Source organism: Coprinopsis cinerea (genome assembly GCF_000182895.1).
Source record: "Coprinopsis cinerea okayama7#130 chromosome 12 map unlocalized cont3.12, whole genome shotgun sequence".
Taxonomy (NCBI): Eukaryota; Fungi; Basidiomycota; class Agaricomycetes; order Agaricales; family Psathyrellaceae; genus Coprinopsis; species Coprinopsis cinerea.
In genome coordinates, this window is record NW_003307533.1 from 821542 (window position 1) to 848670 (window position 27129).

Below are 27129 nucleotides of genomic sequence, written 5' to 3' on the forward strand. Positions count from 1 at the left end.
AACGGGACCCAAGGATTGGATCTAGAATGAAGTTTAAAGGTGTTAGATATCTAGGAGTACATGATCTATGGTGTAACAATATAGGAAAGGTCTCGAATTCTGGCTGTCTTATTGGGTGGAAATGAATTAGGCGCTCACGACCATAGCGCCGCCTTTGCTATCTGACGATGGTCCCAACGCTTGGGGATATTTGATGATACCGAGGGAAAGTGCTGCTCGAGTCATTGCAAAGCTTGGCTTGGGATTCGAACCCTCAGTCGAGTCATAATTTGGACGTTCAGTATGGGCGGCTAACACATTCGTCTGGTATTTGATCGGCCGATGTGCCCGATCAGCCTCTTCTGGGTGGGAGGCTTGCAATCATCGAAATCAATATAAAAGATCTTCATCGCGTCATCTCGACTTTTCCCCCAATTTACAACTCCCGACCCTTTTCCCCTTTTTTCCTCGACGAACCAAAACCCCCAAAACGCCTTCGAGCTCGTCGTCGGATAAACAACGCTTAACAACCTCGACGTCGACGACACGAAGGGATCTTTCGTCAACATGGCGGTGGCGGACGATACCAAAGCTGATCTCCTCAAGGTTTCCATCTTGGGCAAGGAGTCGATTCATTGCGGTTTCCATCTGACGCCCTATATCGTTCAAACGGTCTTGACGACTCTGCCATCGTCGACCTACGTCCTCATCACCGATGACAACATCGCCAAGTTGCATTTGAACAAGTTTGAAGAAGCGTTTGCGAAGGGGATCGAGAAGAGTGCGGCGAACCCCAAACCGAGGTTTTTGAGCCATGTTATCCCACCCGGCGAGACGTCCAAGAGCAGAGAAGGAAAGGCGAGGATTGAAGACTTTTTGTTGTTCCACAAGTGTACCAGAGATAGTGTCATTCTGGCTCTGGGAGGGGGAGTTATTGGCGATTTGGTTGGTTTCGTGGCTGCTACTTTGTGAGTCGTTTTATCGATTTAGTTACACATTGTATATGATACTGATAATGCTCTTCTAGTATGCGAGGCGTACGCTTCTGCCAGATCCCGACTACGCTGTTGGCGATGGTCGATTCCAGCGTTGGAGGCAAGACGGCCATCGATACTCCGCATGGCAAGAACTTGATTGGTGCCTTCTGGCAGCCTGAATACATCTTCATCGATGCCGCTTACCTCGAGACGCTTCCCACTCGAGAGTTCTCGAATGGAATGGCCGAGGTCGTCAAGGTACGCTGCTCCATACCTCACGTCGGTCCAACGAAACTGATGTCTATTTAGACCGCCGCCATCTGGGACGAGAAAGAATTCACCTCGCTCGAGTCGCGATCTGCAGAGCTCTTCGCCGCCATCCAAACGCCGTCCACCAACTATGCCGGCCGCACTCTCGAAACCCGCTCTGAGGCACAGAAGCTGCTTCTTTCTACCATCGCCGCCTCTATCGGCGTCAAGGCACACATCGTCACCATCGACGAACGCGAGACGGGTCTTCGTAACCTCGTCAACTTTGGCCACAGCATTGGCCATGCCATCGAGGCTGTCTTGACTCCCACCATCCTCCATGGAGAATGTGTCTCCATTGGTATGATCCTCGAAGCCGAACTCTCGAGGCAGTTGGGCATCCTCACCCAAGTCGGCGTTGGAAGGTTGACGAGATGCCTCAAGGCGTACAACCTCCCCACTTCCCTCTCCGCCCCTCTGATCGCTTCGTTGCCTCAAGCCTCGCTTCTGACAGTCCCCCGCCTCCTCGACATCATGCGCATCGACAAGAAGAACAGCGGTACGAACAAGAAGATCGTGTTGCTCAAGAGGATCGGAGAGACTTACGAGCAAAAGGCCAGCATCGTGGAGGATAAGGCGATTGAGAAGACCTTGGCTGAAGCCGTCACTGTCGTGCCTAGCATTCCCACTGGCAACGTGAAGGGCTCGCCTGGAGAGGTTAGGATGAGCACGCCTGGATCGAAGAGTATCTCCAACCGAGCATTGGTCCTTGCTGCCCTTGCGAAGGGCACTTGCAGGCTCAGGAACCTGCTTCATTCGGACGACACGCAGGTCATGATGGCCGCTTTGCACGAGCTTAAGGCACGTCAGTCTCGATTCGGTGGTTGTACCCATACTGACGGATTGCTTGTAGGGTGCTGTCTTCACTTGGGAAGACGGAGGAGAGACTTTGGTCGTTGAGGGTGGTGAAGGTACCCTCACCGTTCCCACTCCTGGCAAGGAACTTTATCTCGGAAACGCTGGAACCGCTGCTCGTTTCCTCACGACCGTTTGCGCTCTCGCTCAGCCTGCTCCTGCTTCGGTTCAGCCTCCCAGCACCAACACTGTCATCACCGGCAATGCCCGCATGAAGCAGCGACCCATCGGTCCCCTCGTCGACGCCCTCCGCGCCAACGGTTGCAGCATCGGTTACAGAGAGTCTGAGGGATGCCTCCCCCTCTCGATCCCTCCCAACTCGTTCAAGGGTGGCAAGATCCAGTTGGCTGCCAGCGTATCCAGCCAATACGTGTCTTCGATTCTCCTTTGCGCTCCCTATGCCCAAGACGCCAACGGAGTCACCTTGGAGCTCGTCGGAGGTGAGGTTATCTCCCAGCCTTACATCGACATGACCATCGCCATGATGAAGACCTTCGGCGTGGAGGTTACTCGACGCACCGATGCTTCTGGAAAGTTGCTCGATATCTACGACATCCCCCGAGGAACCTACGTCAACCCACCCGTCTACAACATCGAGTCTGACGCTTCGTCCGCCACCTACCCCCTCGCTGTCGCTGCAATCACTGGTACCAAGTGCACCATCGAGAACATTGGTTCATCGTCCCTTCAAGGAGACGCCAAGTTTGCCGTTGAGGTTCTCCAGAAGATGGGATGTGAGGTACATCAGACTGCGGACGAGACGACTGTTCAGGGCCCTCCTCTGGGTCAGCTCAAGGCTATCGAAGAGGTGGACATGGAAGTCATGACGGATGCGTTCTTGACTGCCAGTGTGTTGGCTGCCGTTGCGAATGGTGGGGAGAATAAGGCGATGAAGATTACTGGCATTGCCAATCAGCGAGTCAAGGAGTGTAACAGGATCAGGGCAATGATGGATGAGCTTGGTATGCCTTTCACCTCCAACCATTAAGATGTTGTGCTGACGTCTTTTGAATAGCTAAATTTGGCGTCCACACTACCGAACAGGAGCTTGGCCTTACCATTTACGCCGTTCCCATTTCCCAACTCAAGAAGAACGTCTCTGTCCACTGCTACGACGACCACCGCGTCGCCATGGCCTTCTCCGTCCTCAGCACCGTCGTTGAGGGTGCCATCATCGAGGAGAAGCGATGCGTGGAGAAGACCTGGCCCGGCTGGTGGGACGACCTCGAGAACAAGATCGGAATCAAGGTCGAAGGCGTCGATCTTGCTGGGTTGCGGGCTGAGTCTTCGTCTGCCGGCGTCAAGGAGAGCAAGCCCATCGACAATTCGTCCATCCTCCTCATTGGAATGCGTGGAACTGGCAAAACGCATATCGGCCAACTCGCTGCTGCGTCCCTTCCTGGATGGTCTTTCGTTGATGCGGACCATTATTTCGAGAGCAAGCTCAAGACTGGCGTGAAGGACTTTGTGAAGAACGAGGGGTGGGAGAAGTTTAGAGAGGAGGAGTTGGCGGTTTTGGCTGAGTTGATTGGGTTGGGTGTTGATGGTGAGTTTGTCATGCTCCTAGTGAAAGAGACTTTCTCTGATAGATGTTGCAGGCAAAGCAGTCTCGTCGCCCTCGTCCTACTCGAAGAACCACGTCATCTCGCTCGGAGGCGGTATCGTCGAGACCCCCGCTGCTCGTTCTCTCCTCAAAGCCTACCTCGCCAAGGGCGGCCGTGTCGTTCATATCACCCGTCCGATCGACGAGATCGTTCGCTACCTCAACGTCGAGACTGCTCGTCCTGCGTACGAAGAGCCTATCCTCGATGTGTGGAAGAGGCGAGAGCCCTGGTACAAGGAGTGCAGTGGATGGGAGTTTGGCAACGTCGTCGTCGAAGCTCCCCAAGGACAGGCTCAGGCCGCCAACGTGGAAGCTGGCCCTGGCAAGACCAAGTGTGTCAAGACCCTTGCTGGACGTAACGAGGTCAAAAGGTTCTTTGGGCACCTGGCTGGCATCAACCCCAACTTCACTCATGGTGGTTCGGTTGAAGGACAGCAACGTCGCACCTACTTCCTCTGCCTCACCTACCCCGACGTTCGACATGCCTTCCCCTACATCGACGAGTTGACGGAGGGTGCGGATGCGCTCGAGTTGAGGGTTGATTTGTTGAAGGATGCCAAGGCTCCCGAGGCTCCTTTCCCTTCAGTCGCGTATGTTAAGGACCAGGTTACGGCGTTGAGGAGGGTGACTGGTCTCCCGATCATCTACACTGTTCGCACCAAGGCGCAGGGCGGTGCTTTCCCTGATGGCAACGCGAAGGAGTACAAGGAGCTCGTCGAGGCCGGCGTTCGGTTGGGCGTCGAGTACCTCGATGTTGAGGTCGCTTCCATCTTCTCCGACAAGGAGGTCGCCGATCTTTCCAAGCGCACCAAGAAGGCCGGATCGACGCTCGTCATTGCCAGCTGGCACGATTGGAGTGGGAAGATGCAGTGGGACGGGGAGGATGTGAAGAGGAAGTACGACGAAGCGAGGAAGTTTGGCGATCTTGTCAAGATCGTGGGCAAGGCTGAGAAGTTGGAAGATAATTTTAAGCTCCTTTCGTTTGTCAAGTCTGCGACCTCGCTACCCAACTCGCCGCCGATTATCGCGATCAATATGTCGACGCTTGGCCAATCTTCGAGGATCCTCAATACGACGTTCACCCCCGTTTCGCACCCGCTGCTTCCGACCAAGGCTGCTCCTGGACAGTTGTCGTTCAAGCAGATCCAGCAGGCCCTGCACCTCCTCGGCTTGCTTCCCTCGAAGCATTTTCACCTCTTCGGAACCCCCATCGCACATTCGATGAGCCCTACCCTGCATAACACTGGCTTCGAGCTGCTCGGTTTGCCGTTCAAGTATGGCTTGTTGGAGAGCAAGGAGGTTGATTGCAAGGAGGTTCGGGATGTTATTAGTGACAAGGAGGGCTTTGGAGGGGCGAGTGTGACGATCCCCTTCAAGGTCGACGTTATCGAGCTCCTTGATGAGTTGACGGAGAGTGCGAAGGAGATTGGAGCTGTCAACACCATCATCCCTGTCCACCGCTCCAGCATCAATGCTCAAGGCCAGGAAGAGACCACTCGAGTCCTCGTAGGCGACAACACGGATTGGGTGGGAATCCGTGTATGCATCACTCAGCGCGTCTCGGAGGGCGAGTTGAGAAACGAGAATACTAGCGGCTTGGTCATTGGCGCTGGTGGGACTGCCCGGGCTGCCATCTACGCTCTCCAGGACTTGGGTGTACCTGTCATCTACCTGTTCAATCGGACCAAGGAGAAGGCGGAGGATCTGGCCAAGGCGTTCGTTGGTGGAGCAGACAAGAAGTGGAATGGCCAGCTTGTCGTTCTTGATAAGCTTGGTGGTGGATGGGGCGACGTGGGTGTCGCGCCGAGGGTGATCGTTTCGACTGTTCCTGCGTCTGCTACGGCTCTTCCCTCCGCCTCCACTGCCGCCATCGCTGGTCAAGTCGACAAGTCGACTAACCAGATCGTCCTCCCCGCTGACGTCTTTGCGTACACCTCGGGATCGGCTGTGGTAGTGGATATGGCGTACAAGCCTGCCGAGACTCCCCTCCTCAAGCTTGCGAAGGAGTTGAAGGAGGAAGGCAATTGGGCGTGCGTGCAGGGGTTGGAGGTGTTGCTTGAGCAGGGATATATTCAGTTTGAGAAGTGGACTGGGAGGAGGTGTCCGAAGGAGCAGGTTTCTACGCGCGTTTGGGAGAAGTATGGCGAGGTTTAGGTGTTTGATTTGATTGAGCTTTGGGATGGATGGTTGGATGGGTATTACCTCGTTACGTCGGCAAGATGAAAAATCAATCGAATGTGATTGGATCGTGTTGTACTGTATACCACTGTTCGTATAGATTTGAATGAATTCCACTGCAGAACTGATGGAACATACACTGGTGTGCACTTCAAGGAATGTCATTCAGGGTGTCTTCCAGTCCCACTTGATTACAATTAACCCCGCTTGGCATCGGACTTTCTTTATACGGCCCATTCTTTTACTTGTCACGGTCCACCGCATTCTATCCTCAGTCTCACTCCTATCCTACTGACGCCTCGCAGTATACTGTATTTGGCACATAGATCCTCACAAGAGAATCCCTGCATTGTACTCTGACTCATTCTTCAAACAAAAGTTCAATGACGTCCTCAGGAATTCCTGGGAAGGGGCCTCCAAGAGCCGTTCCCGAGGGTGTAATTTTGACCTGGTATTTGTAGCATTGGTCGCTCTGAGTAACGGAGAGTATCGCAGAAATCCGTCATGTTGTCCGGATTCAAGAGCACTGGCAGCGCACACTCACATTGGACCAATTGGCTTCATGGAGAATAACTCCCCGGGCTCCAGCGGTGACCTTCCCGTTTGCAGTCACCACCTCCCTGGTAACTTCCACTTCTTGACCTTTATCATACTGTGAAGAGAGGTAGCCCTGGCGGACCTGTGTCTAAGAGGAGAAAGGCGTACGGCTGCGGGTGGCTTCCCTCATCACGTTGTACAATCGAACAAGGGCTGGCTGGATGAACGGCGTTGGTGTACAAGAGTCTATGAAAGGTGACCGGTGACCATGCTAACCTTTATCGGCGCGATCTCTCAGGAGACGAGGTATAGATCCTAGTGCTGTGAGTGTATAGGCATGGGTCAGGGCGTACCCGCAAGACCAAATAACACAGATCAATTTCAACCGACGGGTCACGGGTCAATGCTGCTCTTTAGGAACATTGACAGCTGCCCCCTTGACCTGCTTCTGTAGGCTCTCTCGAACAACACACCACGCTGACGTACCATGAAGTTGGTACGCTGTGGAAGCCTGTGGGAAACTCTCCGGTGGACGCTGCATGCTTGGTGGCATGGTTATCATGTCCCAACAGATAGGGTTACGTGGACCTCGACGAGGGACACAACTATACCTTATGAAGAGGAGGTCAAGATAACTGCTAAGCGCTGGTCACTACTGGTGCCATTCTTTGCCTCCCGTGGCTATCACCTCTATGAATCGATCATTGGGTCCCGGACCATGCCACCATCCTCAGTCAAACCACAGAGGGGCATGGACGACTGCTATCCCTATGCACGACGCCGAGAGAGGCATGAGAGAGGTCTCGAGTTCATTGAAATACAGGTGCGCCGGAAGCTGCCCTATTTACACGGTCATTTAAATCTGACTCTTGGATCGTAGAGTTGTAGGGTGTGGGCCGCGCGTGACAATGCCGGAAGAGAGGTCGTCATCAAGTCTCTGTCCCTGTTTATTGGATACAATGACAGAATTAACTGACTTTCACCCCCTTTAGGCTGGTCTCCTTGGGGGAGCAAGAGTGGGACGAGCTCAAGATTTACAAGAGGTTGAATACCCCTGAAGCTAGGGCAGATCCTCGCAACCGGACCCTGCCTGTCCTCGACTACATTATCTACAATGGGCTGGTATTCGTTGTCACACCCCGGTTGGTGTCTCAATACCCCAGCTTCTCTGGCACTGATTTCTCTCATTTATAGCTGGGGGGAGCCAGTCGTGGGGTTGAGCTTCTCTAAGGTAGAGCAGGTCCTTGTCATGGCTGATCAGCTGCTGGAGGTATCACCCACCGCACTACTACTTCGTAATCTGGCTAATTTACCGATGATCAAGGGCATGGCATTTCTGCACCACCAACGAATAGCCCACCGCGACGTTGACACGCGGAACGTGGTCATGAACGCGCTATACGAGATTGCCGAGGGACACGACTGCGACGAAATTCGTGACTCTTCCGTTGTGCGTTACGCTTACATTGACTTTGAAGCTTCGGTAATTCTGCCTCCGGATACGGACATCGGGAAAGTTGTTATGAAGCGGGAGGAGAGGCTCACAACCATACGCGCTGGTCTGGAAAGTGGAGAATCGAATCCCTTTGCAGACGACATCTACGTTTTGATTGTTGTCTTGCAACGTTGGGTTCGGGTGCGTCGTCTGGTAGTCGCTATTTCCGGGAACAGATGGTGCTCACAAACGACTTTCCCCACCAGGTTGTCGAGAATACCGTTCCAGCAATCGGGAAGTTCTTCGACGAGATAATATCAAATTATTCCAGCGATCTCTCATCCATAGAGATTCTGAGCAAATTTCGCCGCATCCGGGCTGGACTCACACCAGAACAGTTGAAGAGTCCCACCCCTGGCAGGTTTTGGCATAAAGGTAATATTAATATCTTCACCTTTTTCGGTATGACCGACGCTGACACGCGATGTAGGAAAGGTGCAAAGACATCTCAGCGACTGGGGTTTTGCGGGGAGTGCACCCGCAAGTACTTAATTCATATCTTCTGAGCAGTCTAGCAATCGCCATGACTCTTCCCTGGGGACTTGTGCTTATACAAGGCTGGTGTACATTCGCCAACCACAGGAGTTGGACAGGAGTCGAAAACACCAACGCAGGTCGGATGCTCCCGGCCACAAGCTACGCATGAATGAATACACGAATTGCGTGTGGGACACCAGAGGAAATAGCGCGAAGAAGGAAAACCCTCCGGTTGCACCTGTTCCGGGTTGTCGTTGCTGCTCGTGCTGTTTATACCTCTAGAGCGAGGATTCTAAGTTCGCTATTGCGGCCTTGGCATGGAAAACGACAAGTTGCCTGCTTTCGTTCAAGTACAAGAAAGGTGAGAGGACTTGATATGATCCACGCTATGCAAAGCAAACGGGTGTACTAGGATATAGTATCACGCTTCTGACAATGACAGGAGCTGTTGAAGTTGGGGCAAATACCGTCGTACATGTTCGATACGGGCGCCTCCGAGTATCGTGTGCATCCACCGGCACAGCGCAAGTCGAATACCTCAGTCATATTAAACTACAAAGATTGAATACAGAAATTGCATAGTAACCACCACAGAAAATACCATGAAGGACGACAGCCATCCATTTACACCTTCTGTTCCAAGTTGTCGTTGCTGCTCGATTTGCTCTCGGCAACTGCGGTCTCGTTTAACCAGACAGGGGCACGATCCATCACGTCTGACAGAACCTGCTTGGATCCTGCAAAATGGACACGAACGTGTTGAATGGAAACGATGATACCTATTGGCGGAGAAGTGGTCGCGTCAGTTCACGTCGAGAATGTGCCGTTTTCGAAAATTAGACTTACCCCCAATCTGTTGCAACGCTGCCTGTAGAATGAATTGACCCTGGTTCATCTTGAAGTACAGCGGGACCATCATGAACCACACAATGGTGTACAGTGCAGCGCTATCCCAGAAGATCCTGTTGAAGAGCGTGAAGCCGGTGCTCGTTGGCACACCAGCGGCGACGTTGGCCTTGTGGTCCTTGATGGACTTGTAGGTGATGAGAGAGGTCAAGATGAAGAATTGGCAGAAGCCGAGGGGATAGCTCGAGTCAATCCATGGGAGAATCTTGTCGTAGGTGGTGAATTGGGTGCGGAACCAGTGGAGGAGAACGGCGCCGAATGCTTTGTTTAGATTTAGTAATTGTACCATGATTGTGAGAGCGAGTGACATACCAAGGTTCCAGAGGTGGAAAATAATAGGGAAGAGAACGATAATGATGTTCTTGTCCCAGACCAGGTACGTTCTGTAGGTCTATTTTTCTGTAGTATTAGCCGGTGGTTTCTCTTTCGAGAGCTGGAGGTATACCCACGATGAGTGCACCAGTGAACCAGGGCATCAGACACATGAGCACGGTATGGGCCCAGTTATCCCAGCCCGCAGCGTTCTGAATATAGTTGAGGGGGAAGTTGTCGGGACCAACCATGTACCCCCATGCTTGGATTAGTCGATGGCAATTTATGCCTAAATTTCTCGTATTAACACCTAGCTCAAAAGCGAAGGAAAGAGCTTGAGGACTCACCGACGTGGATCGTTCCGAGTATGAAGAGAATGGTGTTTCCGAGGAAGAACACTGTTGAAGGGATGCGGGCAGTCGTGGGTTTGGCGGCCCAGATGTAAGTGGCCGCGAGGTAGAAAGGCACGTATAATCCGTAGACCAAGAGCTGTCACAGCATTAGTTACAAGGTGATGCAGGGAGACGACAAATCAGGTGTGCTCACGTCCATCCATATTGAGCCCAAGATGTGGGCTTGTGTGCGAAGGAGGAAGGGATCCATTTCCATGTCGTAGCGGTCGTGAAGAAATTCGTGAGCGGGGCCGATGGGGGATGGACAAAGAACGCCCTGGGGTCCACCATCCAACCAACGCCCACTATTAAATAGCCTATCAAGTCCTCACCCAATTCCAGAAATCCGACGAGAACGTAAGATCCCTTCTAAGTCACCCACACCGTGGCGCTTCAATCACTTCCTCCTGGGACCCAATAGCACGGACACCGTACATGGTCACCCACAAGAGAAGAATAGAACTCCTTCATTATTGCAGAACGTCGCGGGGTGGGTTCCAGATGTCCTCCAGATCCGCACATCGGCGGCGGAAATTCTGCGAAAACAATGGAAAGAGATACTGTAACGTAAACCCAAGGACTGGTCGGTGGAGTCGTGGGCGCTAGAATGGTGAGTTTTGGGTCCGTTTGTTGATGCGTGGAAGACATGAAGAAGGGATTTCGAAGGTATTGGGTCGGTGTACCAACTCTTGAGTGGCCTTGTGACGATTCTTTTGGAATTAGATTCAAGCAGACCGAGATGACGGGGGTTCACAGCCAAAATCTTTTGTTAAATCCATAAATTGGCAAGTTTGGAAGAACGAGGAAGAACGGAGAGATGGCAGACTTGGTTCCTGGAACTAACCCTTTGAGTCATGCTCCGTGTAAGGTTCAGAATGCATCCCCGTCTGTCAGGAGAACAGAAAATGATTGGAGTCAGAGGTACACGCCCGCTGTTCGTTGGTCCTACTGTAGATATCACTTGGGTATCACGTTAAACTGGGCACTTTCGGCGGTACTAGTGTTTTTACATTAAAGCCACGTTAGCCAAGTACAGTGGGTATGGGTTTAACGTTACACACCTAATCCAACCATATCGCGTGACTGGCGCCCGTAAACCGCTGTGGGTCCTCTGCCCGAGATTCGGGTTGGGCCTCTGGCTGAGAGTCCACCGAGCTCGGCCACTCAGCAACTATCCGTAACCCAAGCTCATCGCCCCAGCCATCCCATTCCAGCACCCTCACAGCCCCTCGTTCGTCTGCCTGTTTGTCGTCGTCCGTTAGGAGGACCCAGACACCAGGAGAATTGTCTTTCGACCGAATGTCCAGAGCATTGGCCTTCCCACTAGACGTGGGCGTTTCGAAACGGATAACAGATTGCGATAGCGGCGACTGAGGTCCCTTTGTTTCGTCATGGGACTCGTTGTCTATTATGTGCCCATCGGCGTCGAGCTTGAAGATGGACAGCCAACCTTTTTCGGTGGACGTTGCCCCGCGAGTTGTAGTGAACAAAGCGATGGGAGCTGGGTACTCCGGTGTCGAGGGTGTCAGCATTAGAGTGCCTCCTCGGTACTTGGACTTTGTGTGAGGGTCATCAAACTTTACATCACCGTCTGACTCGGAGAGATGGCGAGGGAGAATCGAATGGCTGCTGACTGGCTGGAGTTTGTCAGGGAGGATATGGTAAACGTCAACGAAATTCGCTGTGAGGAATCTGTGAGCATTGAGCCTCGGAAACAACGATCAAAGAAACAGGGCGCCCAATGTGTCAAGTCGCGCTGGCTGCAGGAGGATCATGGGGAGGAATGGACGAGACGTAGTCTGAGGCCCCTTGGCCAAGATGATACGTTCTTGAGCGACCACACAAAGATTACCTTCCCCTTAAGCTCAAAGGTAAGACTCACTATGTTCGGCCACGCAATACAGGACCTTCCCGTTTGGGTGCACTTTGACATGTCGTGGCCCATCATGCAAGCCCGTACCGCGGGGTGACCCGTTGGATGAGATGTGGATGAGTTCTCCAGTTTCAGGATCCTTGCGATACATTTCAATCGAATCCGTCCCAAGAACAGGGATGAATCCGTCTCCTTCGGAAGAGAATTCAACGCCGTGGGATCCATATCGCTGCAAACCTGAGTCAGATGGATGGTTCTCGACAACCTTTGACGACGTACCAGTGCAACCCGCGATTTGTCTGCTTTCTCCAGCTCATCCTCAGGGACAAAAAGGACTTGTTGAACCTTTCTTCCAAAGCCGCCAGTTTGCGGGTCGTACTCATGCACTTCGCCGGTGGGCCCCCCAGCAGAGTAAATGAACGTGTATGGTGGTGGTATGTTGATATAGGACGACGTCGCCGCTGTAATGGACGTTCAGCACCAAACCCGCCTTGGGAGAATCTGCTGCAGCCGCACTTATTGGAACGGTATTGACGTGTTCCAAGCCGTCCACCCTCTCGTTCGTCCTCGTCGTCCTCCAACTAGACAGAATCGGTGGTGTCGCCCAACTCGTGGTATAGACATAATCCTTTCTTGGTGTCGTTGCAAGATACTGGTGTGGCCCAAACGCTGGAACGGTCGCGACGTGTTCAAGGGTCTTGTTCAACGGGTAGAACGCCAACAACGCCAGCGACAGCGAACGAAACGAGCCAGCGACGACAGAGTACGCAGCGTCCGGTGCCGACGCGGGCGGAAGCAAATCTGGATCCATGGTCTTTCGCGTCGTGGTGGTGGTCGTCGATCAAGGCCATGATCTATAGCTTTGCTCGTCGTTGCCGTTTACGTCTAAACAATTCATCCATATTCCCTCGGTCGGGTCTTGTGTTTGATCCCGGCCCAGCAAGAATATAAGACAATCGCGGATATGGATGGGTAGAGCCTATTCAAACTCTTATCCTGACCACCATGTGGTTCCCAAATCTCTTCGTGTTGCTTGCAGCAGCGGGTTCGTCGCTGGCTCACAAAGAGCCCAAGACGACGAGGGAAATTGAGGTTCAACGGGCTCTGCAAGCCGCAGCTTATCATGTATGTAACCAACGAATTTCGAGACCTGAATGGCGACTCATTGCGAACAGTGCGCCCCAGCCATTGAATCGTTTACCGCTGGTCGAAAACGTGCTTTCGCCCAGCGAGCTCTTGCTGGGGGCGTTCCCGGCTACCAGCAATTATTCTCCTCTGACACCTACGAAGATCTCAGGAAACAGATTGGTTCTTCCGAAGAAGATGGAGAACAGGAACTCATGTCGTGCTCGCCGATAGGGGAGACCCACATCCAGAACAATAGTTGTGTTCTAGCCCCAGAGGTAACAGAAGGTCCGTATTACCACACGGAAGGCCATCCGATACGCCAGAATATCGCCGAATACCAGGATGGATTGTTGTTGGTATGTTCTTGTTGCTCATTCAGCTAGTTTATCCTCACCAATAGCCACGCAGCTCCTTGACATCGGGGTTATCGATGTAGAGACCTGCAAACCTCTTCCCAACGTCCTTGTGGACATCTGGCAAGCCAATGCGACTGGAAGCTACGCAGGACATCCCTTCCCTCGCCCCGAACTCGTGAACGAGCAACCTCAGGTTGGCGGGAAACGTGCTGGACTTCTCAGTGCATATCCGCGGACTGTTTTCGAAGAGACCTGGCTGCGAGGAGCGTGGCCCACAGATCGCAATGGAGTAGCCCAATTCACGACCATCTTCCCTGGCTACTACACAGGTCGTGCGACCCACATTCATACCAAAGTCTTCCCAGAATGGGTCCCGCTTCCGAATGGCACGTTCAAAGCAGGACGATTGGCCCACGTTGGCCAGTTCTTCTTCGAAGACGAGATCAACCTCGTCATCGACAACGTACGCCATCTCGCTTCTCTACCTGAATCGGAACTAACTTCGGGCAGATGCATCCCTATTCCGAGAACCCGATCCGCCACACCCGGGGACGAACAAGGAACTGGCGCGATTCGTTGAACATCTTCGAGGATAGTCACGGTCCCGAGGGCAAGTATAACCCTGTTTTCAAACTAGAATTTTTGGGCGGTGTTATTCGCCAAGGTCTGATTGGATACATTACAATGGTGCGTCTTGTTCCCGAAAACATGAACATCCAGTGCTGATTGGGTATACAGGGCGTCAACGCGAGCGCCTCGTATGATAACTGGTGGAAAGGTTGAGCATATACTTCATTAATAAAACCGGTTTTGGGCCACGATCGTCAGATGTTGAAAGAGGTAGGCCCCTTGTGTGCGTACGCTCCTCTGGGTTTGAGGATACCTCCAGCTCCCACTTCTGCGTTTCTCATCAAGCTTTGCATCACCATTCGTTTGGCCTAGCGAGTATCGTCAGTCACCTCGTTCCCCAAGTTGCAAGGCTTAGACTTACCTGGCCTTTGTCGACCTGCTGCTGTTGCATTTGTACTTGCTGCCTTTGAGCTGGGGCTGCCGACCGACCGGGAACGGCCCGACCGGGAATGTAGGATTCGCGCACTCTGGAACCGCTGACCTGAACCCAAGCCTCAGCAATGATCATCAAAAGACCCCAGCTGTCATTCTTACCTCTTGCACGTTCTCCCTTGCGGTACTCAAGGAGAATGCCTGCGCCCAGGTGCTGACGTTCTTTTCTGCCACTTCCGATGGCTTATAGATATCCTCCACACTCAACGTGTTCAGCTGCACATTCCTCTTGTTCAGCTCGTTCTGGACGCTTTCCATGACTTCTTCGACGGACTTGCCCTGTCCGTACACGTCTTCGAGAATAACCTTTTCGAATTGGCCGATTAGGTGTTCCGTTTCGAGGGTTTCGATAGCAGAGCCAACGATGTAGTCGCCCAACTGCTCGGCGTGAACGAGTGGGACCATGCGGCCACTGGTGATTTGGGTGAGCGCCCGGTAGAAGTCCACAGCGTGTTTGTATTTGCTCAACGATGGCTCGCAGGCGATGATGTACTATCGCGATAAGGTTAGCTCGAGGTATTTGAAGGCGATAAAGTCAAACTCGTACCAGTGAAATTCCGTGTTCGGCCATCTGCCTTGCAATGGAGAGTGGGTCGTTCTCTAGTCAAGGCGATGTTAGAGGTCATCTCGACGGAGGACTTGACCTGACTTACGGTCAGGGGATCCATTGGGAAACCCATCTCCAACCTCCCCGAGCCCGTGCGGAGGTGCATCCGTGATCAACACTACGATCTTGACGGCGTTCTCCTTCCATTCCATATTCAACGCTTCTGCTAGCGCAGCAGTGGACGCCTCGGGCCCATCCCCACCTCCAGAGGCGATGAGACCGCTGAGATGTTTCTTCACCTCGTCGACGTTGCTCGTGAACCCAAAGTTCTTGGTGACATAGCTGCGATCCTGGGGTGGATGGTCGCGGAACGCAATCAGACCAAAGCGGATGGATTCTGTGGGAGCAGATCCGGAATCGCCGCCCCCAAGCGCGGGGGATTGAGAGATTTTTTGGCATATGGAGTGGATTGCCTTCACTGCAGATTGGATGTATGGGCCTTGACTTCCTGTGGCATCTTGGAGAAAGACGATATCTCTGTGTAGGATGCAATTAGAATACACCGTGTCCTAGCGTAAATCAGATGGACCGCACAATGGGCGCTTTGGTGCTGGCGCGTCCTTTGGCCCAGGCTCGACCGTCATACCCTCGTCCTGAGGTTTCTCTGGCTGGGGATTAGAATTGGAGTTGGGGTTGACAGTGACCATGGCGATCAGGGAGGCAGAGGAAGAGTACAGAAAAGGAGACTGGAGAGAGGTCGAGCTCGAAGGTGTTAGCTTCAGGTCTGGGAAGGAACCTATCGTCGAATTGGGAGTCCTTTATACATCCCAAACTGCATCGCTTGCGGAATATGCTGTGTGACTCTTTCAATGTGCAGTTGCCACAGTACGGGTCCGTCGAACAGTGGTCACGGAGTGAAAGCTGTGCAAGAGCAATTTCCTGACATTTCATGTGAGCAATGAACTATTTTGCCAAATGAAATTTACAGCATCCAAGTACTACAGATTGCAGCTAATTCTGGCCACATGCTACAGGGACATTGAATACTGTACATTCATTGCTCTGGGCACGGCGGTTCTTGCACCGCAGCGAACTGAGCCCGACGCCGATATCCTGTTCTATGGAGGCACCAAGTGGACCGGGACTTATGTGCTCTTGACTGAAATTTGATTCATCTCAATTGTTTGTGTATGGAGAGGTACCCCTGCAATATTTCCCTCTTGACCAGAACGCTGCAGCTTCGAAATCAGTGGACTTCTAGAAAGGCATAACAACTACATGCGCAATCCCCGGTTGGGTACTTTGTATTGCATGGCTTCAGGAACTGGCAGGCTCATTTCCTACGGGCCCCCAGTTGTTGATATGCCTTTTCACCTTTCCTGCAAAAACGAAGACATGTGGGTGGTAACCATTGTAAGAGGAGACGGAGATAGTACCTTGGTGCCAAAGTCTGCCGGGGGTGGGACTCCTCAACTGCTCTGGTGTAAGTCCTGCCTGGATGCGACGAAATTTGCTCAGAACCTCGATGGCTGACAGATCGCTGGAGTAACTCGAGAGGATCTCGTCGAAAAACACTCCAATCTCAGGAACGACATTCTCAACGACCTGATGTGGAGATTATTTGTGAGCTTCTCCCATTTCGGGTGGTCATAGACGTTATGAGATGACGCACCCGGACCCAACGCTGCAGGACGTAAATTAGAACGTAGATATCGTCTGCAAAGGGATTCGACTCAGGTGATTCCAGCCCAGCGTGCAGTGTTCTGAACCTCCTCTCCCGCTCCATTACAATTTTCCCGATGTCCGCATCCACGGGGAAAATCGCGGAGGCTTCAAAGTCGATATAAGCGTAACGTACAACAGAGGGATCGCGAATTTCTACGCAATCGTGTCCCTCGCAAATCTCATACAACGCGTTCATGACCATGTTCCGAATGTCGACGTCACGATGAGCTATTCTATGCTGGTGCAGAAACACCATGCCCTACATTAACGTGTATCAGTCAGGCGGCGCAATAGGAGTGCTATGTCAGAACATCCAGAAAGTGGGCACGGAGAAAAGCTGCGACCAACCGGGGTGTGACTACAAATACCAAGCCATTGTATGTGATGTAGTCGATGACCGGTAGAGTGCGGTTGCGAGGATCAGCCCTAGCCTCAGGTGCATTTAGCCTCTTGTATATTTTGAGTTCATCGGACTCCTTCTCCCCCACGGATACCATCCTGAAAATCGGCAGGAAGATTCGGGTCAGCTTCCATCTCCGGGGCATGCCCTGTTGAAGACGGACTTGATGATCACTTCTCTTCCGACTCTGTCACGCGCGGCCCACACTCTACATCCCTGCAGACAATGAAGAGACGGATTGAGAACAACTGGTGAAAGGAAGAGCTGTGCCAAGCACACCTGAATCTGGTCGAACATGAGGCCTTTTTCGTCTCTCACGCGACGTCGCGGGTAAGGATAACAGTCGCCTTGAATGTCACTGGGTGGTACGGATGAGGATGGTGGTATGATCCGGGGCCCAATGTCCGGTTCATAGAGATGGTAGCCCCAAGATGCAAAGAATGGTGCCAGTGATGACCAGCGCTTCACAGTAATCTTAAGTTCCTCCCCGTAAGGTATGATCGTATCCCGGGTCGAGGTCCACGTCGCCAGATCTGTTGCGACATGATAGCCATGCCGCCAAGCATGTAGTGTCCATCGGAGAGTTTCCCATATACTCCCACATCGTACCAGGATCATCATAGACGAGTGTGAGAGCTGAGGTGAGGTGAAAGAATTGAGAAGCCGCGGCAGGGGTGTGCTGGAATGGGCAGAAGCAACGTGTTGCTTTGTTTTATTTGGGCATGTAGGTGCGCGACCGTACTGGTTAGCTATGTAGCACATAACTGGTTTGTTCACGATCTATACTTGAGCGGCTGTTGGAGGTAGTTCCCCAGCCATCCCCGAGGACGCCATAGTCAAAGTAGAACCAAATATTTCTGACATGTCCGTGACAATTTGTACTTCAATCATTCTGGCGGTAGCTAGCTTTACAGCCATCCCATGTGGAATCGGTGCTCGACGCTCCTGTCTAGATCTGTGAAATTCCAACTGTTCGAGACTATGGTGCAGACTTGTTTGCTTTAAATCCCCAGGAGCTTGAATGTCTCTTCACCTTTCCTAAAAGCAAAGCCAGAAGGTCAGCGCTGATTGAAGCAAGAAAATGTAGAGGTGGTACCCTCGTGCCAAAGGCGACCGGGGGTGGGGCTCTTCAACTGCTCTGCCGTGAGTTCTGCCCGGATCTGGCGAAATTTGCTCAGAACAGCGATAGCAGAGAGATCGCTCGAGTAATTCGAGAGGATCTCGTCGAAGAACACTCCCATCTCGGGGACGACATTTTCCACAACCTGACGGAAAGTCATTTTGTGAGCATCCTCCATTGTGGTTGCTCAGAAATGACGCACCCGGACCCATCGCTGTAAGACATGTATCAGAACGTAAATGTCGTCTGCAAAAGGATTCGACTCGGGGCCTTCCAAGCCAGCATGTACTGTCCTAAACCTCCTCTCGCGCTTCATTACAACCTTGTCGATGTCTGTATCCATGGAGAAGATTGCCGAGGCTTCAAAGTCAATGTAAGCGTAACGTACAGCAGAGGGGTCACGGATTTCATCGCAGTCGTGTCCCTCGCAAACCTCAAATAATGCGTTCATCACCATGTTCCGTGTGTCAACATCGCGGTGAGCTATTCTCTGTTGGTGCAGAAAGACCATGCCCTATACCTTTGATTAATGACCTGGCTACGGACCGGTAGTAGGGCGGGTACATACCTCCAGCAATTGATCGGTCATGAGAAGAAGCTGCTCTACCGTGGAGAAACTCAGTCCCACGACTGGCTCCCCCCAGCTGGCGATGGAAGGTATGAGTACATCAGAGAGCTGGCATAATCAAGCACCAACCGAGGCGTGACAACGAAGACCAATCCGTCGTAAGTGATATAGTCAATGACAGGTAGGGTCCTGTTGCGAGGATCTGCCCTAGCTCCAGGTGTATTCAACCTCCTGTATATCTTCAGCTCGTCTGATTCTTTCTCCCCAAAGGAGACCATCCTGAAAGTCACAGGCGGATTGAAATCAGAAAGTTGACATCGTATCCAATTCATAGGGACAGACTTGATGATCACCTCTCTTCCGGCATTGTCGCGCGCGGCCCACACCCTACAACTCTACAAATCAAGAGCCAGGTTGAGAGAATTTTGTAGATGGAGTACTTCCTAGCGCACCTGAATATCAAGGAACGCGAGACCTTGTTCGTCCCTCACACGACGTCGTGCGTAGGGGTAGCTTTCATCGACGTCAGCCGGAGGCTTGAGCGAGGACGGAGGCATGGTCTGAGGTAGCTTGCTCGGTTCATAGAGGTGGTAACCTCGGGATGCAAAGAATGGCGTCAACAGAGCCCAGCGCTTCGCAGTTATCTTGATTTCTTCTTCGTAGGGTATGGTCGTATCCTGCGTTGAGGTCCACGTCGCCCGATCCGTTGGGACAGAATAGGCATGCCACCAAGCATGCAGGGTCCACCGGAGAGTTTCCCATACGCTTCCACAATGCACCAGCCTCATGATACGTGAGCGTGATACGTTTTTGGAGAGACTTGAGATATGTGGAGTGACGAGAACATAAGGGAAAAGACCAAGTTGCCATCATCGTGCCGGGCAGCGTGTTGCTTGTTTGGCCGTGTGGGTACGCGCCTATATACGCCAATTCTTGGCCTGAAGAGCACTACACCGCCAACTTGATCGGGTCCTGTGTTGACCTGTTGCTCGGCAGCCGATACTCAGACTGATGGTTCAGGTCAAACTCGGCTCATCGAGTCCACAGTCTCAATTTGACACTGCATTTGATACGCGACTCAGATTAGACTGTGACCTTAGATTAACCTCGAGAGCTGGGGAAATATCTTCATTCCTTATCTACATCCATACCTTCCCCCTCTGGGCCCTCATCTCCCGGGCCTGAACGCTCCTCCAAGGGCTCGTCAACCACGGGTGAGCGCTTGTCTGCCACCGTCTTCTTAGCTTGCTCCCTGAGTGCTTTGGCCGCAGATTTTCGAGCAGTGGTTTCCTTTCTTTTAGCAGCAGTATCCGCACGTTTGGCAGGGCCCGTGATTTGTAGCGTCGCCGCAAATTCGTCGTGCTTTGCCTTTCGATCCTGGAATACCAAAAGAGGTTGAGTTAAACTTCGCGGGATAGCTTCGCGAAGGAGGACAGCGTTATGAAGCGCGTGCGTGTTGATCAAGAATTGTTCGTCCCCTCGATGCGAAATCTTCTCGTAAAACTGGGTGGTTTCTTCTCGTTCCTGTAGGATGGGAACTCGTGTAGTTTCGCATTGTGCATGAGCACAGTCATGTTGAGCATTGAAAATGAAAAGAATGTCCTGAAAACAGATCCGATTCAACGTAATGTCGGAGTGTGATCTTAACAAACGAGTGAGCACGTACACTGGTGGGTAGCAGCCTCGTCGACTCAGAGATATCATTTGGTTTGACCAATATAGGCATTCCAAAGCGTGCATCCCTATTGGATGCAATAGAATACCTCTCGATCAGAACCAGCGCTTTTCTATTCTCTCCACAGTAATCTGATCCTTCAGGTGCAATTATGCGACGGATGCGACCCGCTTGAACAGTCTCCTGTTGAAGGATCAACGTTGTCAGCTCTGTGGATCAGGCTTTCGAAAGAGAATGTACGTACGGTTGAGTGAGCATAATAAAAGACCCACGAGTCCTCCTTACAAATGTCTCCAGATCGAGAAACGAGGAATACACCTCTCCACCATCGGCGGGGCCCTGGGCCTCCCTCAGGCTCGACTAACTGATTCCAAGGGCTCAGGATCTCGCTGAACGACAATGCCACTCGCTTCCGTGCAGCTTGTACACGAACAGTGCCTGCAGTCATGCACAGGGATATGAACAAGGCGTCTAGGATCTCATAACATTGCTCTGACGCACCTGGGACGAGTCCGATCCCTTCTGACCAACCCAAACGTCGCTGCAGCTCCGGGTCTCTGGCCAGTATCCCCTTCACACTGGGGCCAGCCTGCACCCATTGTCCTTTACTGTCTTTCCACCACCCGCCACTTACTTGATGTTTGAAGCGCTCCATTCCAATGAGAGTATTCGCAATGTCGTGCGAAGGCGATTGGTGATTTGAAAGGATGCTGCAGAAGCGGAAGATTGCATTCCAGCATTCGAAAACCTCGGTTGCGAACAGGGCGGGAGGTCCAAAGCGCCGGACATCATCGGGCAGGTGTGTAAGCGCGTGTAACTTGAATTTTGTTATTATGCGCTCTGGATCGAGGACAGCCCAAAGGTCCAGAACGTTGGCAATCGCAACTGAAAGGTTCTCCTTGTGAAGATGATAGAATCAGTTGGATTTCGGTGAGAATGAGTCAAGCCGAAGGGAGGAAACTTACGACATATTCATCCATATTTCTGATCTCCGAAAACCACAGAAGAGCACCCAATTCACCAGAAGCCTTCCAAAGGTTGAAGAGATCGGGGGAGCAGAGTGAATCCGAGTTCAAACAGAAGATTGCGACCTGCTGGAGAGATTTGAAATGCTTTCCTATCAACGAATTTTTGTAGCGAACGAAATATTGGGCCCGGATGGAATCGATGGAGAGACCGTCGATGGATACCCCTCGGAGGCGAGTTGCAAAGACATCCTCTTTCTTCTTGTCCCACCCTTTGCTCGTTGCGTGCCAGACATACTTCTTCTGGCCAAGAAGATAGGTATGGAGGGTTTCGCATGGACTGTCTCGATGAGGATCGAGCCCGTCAACCGATAGGAACGGATTGAAGTGATCCCCAGGGCGGAGCTGACCTCTGAGCTCTGGCATGCAGCAAGAACTTCAGCATGTTTTTCACGAGAAATAAACGAAATCCACATTACCAGAGTCTTTGGGAAGCAATTCGTAGCGCTCAGGTGGCTGTGTGACTAGCCAAGAGAACATCTCGGTTTGTATTTCTTCACGGATCTCGTCCTTGAGGGCGGTTCTTTGCTCTGGGGTAAGCTTAGCAGCTTTCAGGCGTTCATCTTTTGTTGCTGGATCCGTTGCTCGCTGTTTGAAACGTTCCTTAGCCATTGGTAATACTTGACTGATCCAAAACTGGGCGATCTTATCCTTTACTCCAGTCTCTGTCTGTAAATCTCTGGGATCGACACCAGAGCACGCCGTTTTGATCTGTCTCTCAATTTCGTTCCGGGTATTCTCTGGTGTTCGCGGTGTTCCGGGCTATGTTGGTGATCGGTGAATGAAAGCACTTGGACTCGAGGATCAGCCTCACCTGGAAAAGGGAATGATACCCTTCATTGGACTCTTTGGCGCTTTTCGTTCCTCCGGTCGTATCGTATCGACAATTGTGATTCGAACCGAGTCCACCACATGAGCACGACTCGGCTTGCTGGGGGTTGTCCGCAGGTAAGCAATGTGGCTGCACTTGAAAGACAATCTCCTGCGCAAGTTCGCAATCATATGCGTTCGTCCAGACACCACTTTTAGCATCAGATATCAACAACCCTGCGACCTGGAAGGATAAGATACAACTCACAAATCGCTTTTGAGTGCATCAAACTGCTCCAATGCAGAAGCGTGCTGGGAAGTCGTCACAAAGCGAACAAAATACTCCTGATTGTGGTGCAGATGAGGTAGGTTGGCGTTCTTGGTGTAGAGGTTAATGTGGGGATTGTATTGCTTTGATCTGTTGCCTGAAACATCGTCGCACCAGGGGAAAATTCGAAGTACGAAAGCTGGTCGGCCATTGGCGATGGCTCGTGTTGGATGGGGTGAGGTTCCTAAGTCTTTGCGTACCAGGTCTGGCTTTGCAGTGTCCTCAAATTCGAAGTGATATCCTGCACTTCGTAATTCCTTGAACGTGAACCTAAATCGAGAGGCTGGAATCTGCTCGAGCCCTGATCGAGGATCCCCATCACCAATCTTTTTGATCCTGATTGACGTTGCTGTTGAACGTTGAAACGTTGAAACGTTGACGTCTGGTTCAAACTGTTAACTCGCCGCTCTCCACTGGTCACCCCGCATTGAACCGACTAGTGAAGGACATGGGTTGGGCTGACCCTGTGGGTTGGTGGGTATGGGTCAGGTGGGTGTGGGTGTGGGTCACTTCTGCGGCACCCACACCTAACCCACCTGACCCACGGGTTACTGGAGTCTCAAGTGCCAATGGGAAAAATGCTTCTGTATGCAACTATTTTGACCTCAATTGCTCTTGTATTAATGCTATCTACTCTATTAAGTTAAATATTTATGTCCAATATCTATTTGTACTCCAATCACTCACAATTCCACTCTACCCATGCTTCCAAAACCCATGGGTTTCAGACCCACACCCACACCCACATAAACCCACGGAAACCCACACCCACACTCATGGGTATGGGTTTTGGTGGGTATGGGTGAGGGTCAGACCTGAGTGAGCCATGGGTGACCCATGTCCTTCACTAGAACCGACACACACACTTACCTCGTTCCCAACCTCGGAAAGAATGCGACAAGCTCTCGCATGGACAACACCCATCACCATCACCCACATGAGAGGCACCACAAATGAACCATCATCAAGCTGGGCGATTTCTTTGATATAAAAATGACGGTATGGCGACCTTTTCCAGTCCGCCCACATTGGTGAGAGGTGTTCAAAATCAATCTCGTTTAGCCACTTGTCCGCTTGCCATGGCTCTGATACAGTTTCAGAGACCTCGGGATACACATTAATGTGTTTCCGAACCAGTGGATTTGCCCAATCCTGCATAAAACGGTGAGCACAGGCCACGCCTATTGAAACGAGGAACTGACAAGAGAAAGGAGTTTTCGGGGGTGATTCATGTAAAATACATTGCCCAAACTCGACGTATGTCGCTTGGGTTCAAGTCCAAGCTCGGTCTTCAATTGTTCTTGCAGCTTTCGAAGCGCTGAAAACAATGGGACATTAGGCGTTCCGCACTCTCGCATAATCCAGAGAATGGCTCGTATATGGTCGTCGGATAGCCGGAGACGGGGTAGATTGCAAATAAGGTCCAGGTAGAACATCTGTGGAGAGTTCCCAATCCGTCTCTGAATTTGTTTTTCTCTGAATAGGCGTAAACACGAACCGTTCTGGAACCATGGGAACCCCATTTGTTGCGGTCGGACGGGTCCAGAGACTCGGCGTACAGCTTATCGTTCCATTCCTCATCATCTGCATCCATTTCTGCTCAAACGCGCGTAAGTGTTTACCTCCAGATTGATTCAAATTCATTGTACTCACCCATTCTATTCAATTCTTGCTGAAGCCTGGTCATGGTCGTTGAATCCTCAAGTGCGTCTTCTTCATCATCGATGGTGTTGGAATATGGCGATGTGAAGTAGCCAAACCTGTCTGAGAGCGTCAAGTACTCGAGGTTCCCCAGTCCAGCACGCAGGTTTCTTTCAACCTCGTCTCCACCAATGTGTCCAGCATTGAAGTACAGGGGAGTATGGTCCTCAGAATAAATCAATCCATCGTCCTCTACCAGGGATGCTATGCCCTCGCTTTCGAACTCTTGACATTCCAGTGTCTCTTGCGTGGACGTCAGAAAGCGCTGTGGAAGTGGAATTGGCGGTGCGTGCTCGACGTGTGTGCTGGATCCTGACGGGTTTTCTTCAGATTCATTCCTTGCATGCACCTCAGTTTTGGAGAGGGCGTCGGTATGTTTTCGCGATGAAAGGTGAATCTTTCTCCCTCTTTTCTTGATCTCCACAGATTTCCCGTAGAACTGGGTGCAAAGGATGCACTGAACCTTCTCTGGATCGTGCAAACACTGTCGAAAATCTGTACGTTGAACGTTCGCTCAGTCATCTGCCAAATTAAAGTCAAAACTGCTTACCATCCTCCAGATCCATATGATCCCCGCCCATTGTGCTGTGTAAAGATGTTCTGAATCCACACTCTGAGCCCTCTCGAGTTGATTTTGCGTTTATCTTGATCGAAGACCAAAGACCGAATGGCGATCCCTCGATCAGTTGGAGGCAAAGTCCGAAGCGAAGCGACAAAGTGTCCGGGTCACACACCACTTCACGCTTGACTTTGAAACGTCACACATCTTCAGGTTTGTTCCTCCAATTCTGTATTTCTCTTTCAGGTCTCGGCTCGAATTCCAGACGATGTTGACCCTTGCAGAACTTGTTGAACGGTCTCGCCAGCCTCGAGCTGAATCGCAGACACGGTCTTCACCGGAGCTGCTCCCACAGAATCTCGACGAGGACGGGGTGCAAGGGGATGGTCCACAGGATGATGCTCAATCACAGTTTTCATCGCGGTCGACTCCATTCATTGAAGAAGATGCACTCACCCAGCGGAGCTCCAGTCCTGCCCCTTCAGTTTTCTCGGTGTCAACGTCAGCAAGTGTCACCCGTAAACGGCCAGCAGAGGATTATTCCGACTTCGTCAAGCAATTATCGCGAGAGAAGCGCTTGAAGAAAGAAGATTCGAGCAAGCTGCTGGCGCAATCTCAGGTGAGTTCAGCCCCTGTGCCCGTCACCGTGGTCCGTGTCCCGCCAACAAATTATTTCAGCGCTCGGAGCAAGAGCGACACCTCGCGCTCTATGCCGAGATCCTTTCCCTCAAGGAAAAGCTCTCGAACATCGCACCTGCAGAGGCCAAAATATCGCTCACCGACACTGCAAAGGTTCGTTTTACGTTGCTCTCGGTCTCGTGGCACACGGAACTGACACATCTCCAGACTTCACTCGATAACCTTTGCTTCAAGGCATTGATTGATCCATCGGCTGCGGCCTACGTTGCTTCGCCACAGGTTCCCGACGGCGTGAAGGTGAGTTCTTGCTCCTCAAATAAGCATTGGTCTGACGTCTGTCCACATCAGGCTCAGTTCGTGAGCGAACTCTCGGACGACGTCAAGAACAATTCCGCATATCTCAACGCTGCACTCACTCGCATCCACGAGCAGCTTTCCAATCAACGATGTTCCATCAAGGCTGCGGTATGTGCCCTTTAACTTCTTCAACACCCAGCTCATTCTTAATGGACATTGCAGATCTTTGGCTCTATTTTTACGAAGTCAGAAGACGATAGTGCGAAGACGATGCGCGACAAGCCGCTCGACATTCTGGCCCTTACGAAGAAAGTTCTGAAGATCCGCAAGCCTGCACGAGCAGTTGTGACCATTGATCATTGCGTCCGAATGGCGTTCTTGGTGAGTTTCCGTCGTCCCTTTGACATGCGAGGTCATCGCTGACAGCGAAATAGCGTCACTCTGCTGTCATGGCATCGAAAAGCCCGAAGGCTCTGCAAGACTGGTGGCGTTACGTTGACAGTGAATTGAAGAGCCTGCGAGAGGAGCACGGGGAAGGGCAGGGATTATCAAAGTGAGTCCTTCACGGATGTGCTATTTTCTCGATCTGATTTTTGGTTCTTTCAGAGTTTTCGTTGCCATCCTTGAGCAGGATTACGAACACTTCGGGAAGGTGGACCTTACGGACCTCGATGATTAATTATCACTGACCATTTATCGTCGTTCACGCCTGCTCTCGCATCTCGTATTTACATCTGTATTAATCACGCGCCCACGCCAATGGTGCTTAATGCATTGATTGTTTGTTGTGATATGTCATTCCGAGCTTCTGAGAACGTAAATAAGATAAATAAGGGAATAATTCAAGGCACTGAACCAAGGCAGACGGAGATGGAGAGCGAGGCCAGTTTCAGCTCCAGCAGCAGCTCGACGTGGCCTCGAGTACAAGGCTACCCCGACCTCAGGCCAGAACCTTTGATTGACCTCAGGCATTAAATAAATGATCATTTGATGTCGAAAATTTCCCTATCAAAATTAAGACACTTAGAGCGTAAGCTTTAGCCCGGCGGGGACTGTTAGGGTCTCAAACAATTCCAACCCCACATCTACCCACAACCCACCAGCCTTGACCCACACCCCCCGCACAGTCTCACATGATCCCGCATGATCCCCGCACTCGCCATCATCTCTCCGCATCCCGCATCTCCCACATCTCCGCACCGTCCATCCCACTCCTGCACATGCGGACTCCCCGCATGTGTCCGCTCTATGGATGTCCGCATCCGCAAGTCCGCAGCCCGCAAGTACCAGCGGACC

General features: G+C 51.8%; 10 protein-coding genes across 10 annotated transcripts; 4 read left to right on the top strand and 6 right to left on the bottom strand.

Moving 5' to 3' along the window:
* Nucleotides 1-546: 546 nt before the first annotated feature.
* On the top strand, nucleotides 547-5877 carry CC1G_09809 (arom polypeptide; the record flags this gene model as incomplete). The annotated part of the gene is made up of 6 exons (XM_001834830.2): nucleotides 547-947; nucleotides 1007-1214; nucleotides 1266-2036; nucleotides 2119-3082; nucleotides 3136-3666; nucleotides 3719-5877. 6 exons carry the CDS (start codon nucleotides 547-549, stop codon nucleotides 5875-5877), a joined length of 5034 nt encoding a protein of 1677 aa, XP_001834882.2.
* A 1048-nt stretch (nucleotides 5878-6925) lies between these two features.
* CC1G_09810 (other/AgaK1 protein kinase) lies at nucleotides 6926-8425 on the top strand (the record flags this gene model as incomplete). The annotated part of the gene is made up of 6 exons (XM_001834831.2): nucleotides 6926-7261; nucleotides 7319-7383; nucleotides 7431-7580; nucleotides 7633-8074; nucleotides 8140-8308; nucleotides 8364-8425. 6 exons carry the CDS (start codon nucleotides 6926-6928, stop codon nucleotides 8423-8425), a joined length of 1224 nt encoding a protein of 407 aa, XP_001834883.2.
* A 609-nt stretch (nucleotides 8426-9034) lies between these two features.
* CC1G_09811 (hypothetical protein) lies at nucleotides 9035-10237 on the bottom strand (the record flags this gene model as incomplete). Its single annotated transcript, XM_001834832.2, has 6 exons — nucleotides 9035-9189; nucleotides 9257-9577; nucleotides 9629-9707; nucleotides 9766-9917; nucleotides 9976-10117; nucleotides 10175-10237. The coding sequence occupies 6 exons, from the start codon at nucleotides 10235-10237 to the stop codon at nucleotides 9035-9037; spliced, it is 912 nt and encodes a 303-aa protein (XP_001834884.2).
* Nucleotides 10238-11081: 844 nt separating this feature from the next.
* On the bottom strand, nucleotides 11082-12704 carry CC1G_09812 (hypothetical protein; the record flags this gene model as incomplete). The annotated part of the gene is made up of 4 exons (XM_001834833.1): nucleotides 11082-11701; nucleotides 11903-12122; nucleotides 12173-12354; nucleotides 12410-12704. 4 exons carry the CDS (start codon nucleotides 12702-12704, stop codon nucleotides 11082-11084), a joined length of 1317 nt encoding a protein of 438 aa, XP_001834885.1.
* Nucleotides 12705-12898: 194 nt separating this feature from the next.
* On the top strand, nucleotides 12899-14193 carry CC1G_09813 (hypothetical protein; the record flags this gene model as incomplete). The annotated part of the gene is made up of 5 exons (XM_001834834.2): nucleotides 12899-13018; nucleotides 13069-13377; nucleotides 13430-13840; nucleotides 13888-14064; nucleotides 14116-14193. 5 exons carry the CDS (start codon nucleotides 12899-12901, stop codon nucleotides 14158-14160), a joined length of 1062 nt encoding a protein of 353 aa, XP_001834886.1. The 3' UTR covers nucleotides 14161-14193.
* An 8-nt stretch (nucleotides 14194-14201) lies between these two features.
* CC1G_09814 (elongation factor-2 kinase) lies at nucleotides 14202-15693 on the bottom strand (the record flags this gene model as incomplete). Its single annotated transcript, XM_001834835.1, has 6 exons — nucleotides 14202-14315; nucleotides 14369-14488; nucleotides 14542-14931; nucleotides 14987-15039; nucleotides 15093-15523; nucleotides 15581-15693. 6 exons carry the CDS (start codon nucleotides 15691-15693, stop codon nucleotides 14202-14204), a joined length of 1221 nt encoding a protein of 406 aa, XP_001834887.1.
* A 610-nt stretch (nucleotides 15694-16303) lies between these two features.
* Nucleotides 16304-17656, bottom strand: CC1G_09815 (other/AgaK1 protein kinase; the record flags this gene model as incomplete). Its single annotated transcript, XM_001834836.2, has 5 exons — nucleotides 17391-17656; nucleotides 17275-17327; nucleotides 17080-17209; nucleotides 16659-16970; nucleotides 16304-16591 (listed from the first exon to the last, which is right to left on the bottom strand). The coding sequence occupies exons 1-5, from the start codon at nucleotides 17406-17408 to the stop codon at nucleotides 16304-16306; spliced, it is 801 nt and encodes a 266-aa protein (XP_001834888.2). The 5' UTR covers nucleotides 17409-17656.
* A 513-nt stretch (nucleotides 17657-18169) lies between these two features.
* On the bottom strand, nucleotides 18170-19587 carry CC1G_09816 (other/AgaK1 protein kinase; the record flags this gene model as incomplete). Its single annotated transcript, XM_001834837.2, has 5 exons — nucleotides 18170-18376; nucleotides 18434-18745; nucleotides 18800-18875; nucleotides 18929-19194; nucleotides 19252-19587. 5 exons carry the CDS (start codon nucleotides 19585-19587, stop codon nucleotides 18170-18172), a joined length of 1197 nt encoding a protein of 398 aa, XP_001834889.2.
* A 340-nt stretch (nucleotides 19588-19927) lies between these two features.
* On the bottom strand, nucleotides 19928-24919 carry CC1G_09817 (hypothetical protein; the record flags this gene model as incomplete). Its single annotated transcript, XM_001834838.2, has 13 exons — nucleotides 19928-20401; nucleotides 20466-20657; nucleotides 20719-20912; nucleotides 20976-21372; nucleotides 21440-21858; nucleotides 21919-22261; nucleotides 22314-22521; nucleotides 22578-22687; nucleotides 23508-23789; nucleotides 23840-24073; nucleotides 24136-24233; nucleotides 24291-24833; nucleotides 24889-24919. The coding sequence occupies 13 exons, from the start codon at nucleotides 24917-24919 to the stop codon at nucleotides 19928-19930; spliced, it is 3525 nt and encodes a 1174-aa protein (XP_001834890.2).
* Nucleotides 24920-25165: 246 nt separating this feature from the next.
* Nucleotides 25166-26512, top strand: CC1G_09818 (hypothetical protein; the record flags this gene model as incomplete). The annotated part of the gene is made up of 7 exons (XM_001834839.2): nucleotides 25166-25516; nucleotides 25576-25689; nucleotides 25744-25833; nucleotides 25885-26001; nucleotides 26056-26214; nucleotides 26268-26386; nucleotides 26440-26512. 7 exons carry the CDS (start codon nucleotides 25166-25168, stop codon nucleotides 26510-26512), a joined length of 1023 nt encoding a protein of 340 aa, XP_001834891.2.
* Nucleotides 26513-27129: the final 617 nt, after the last annotated feature.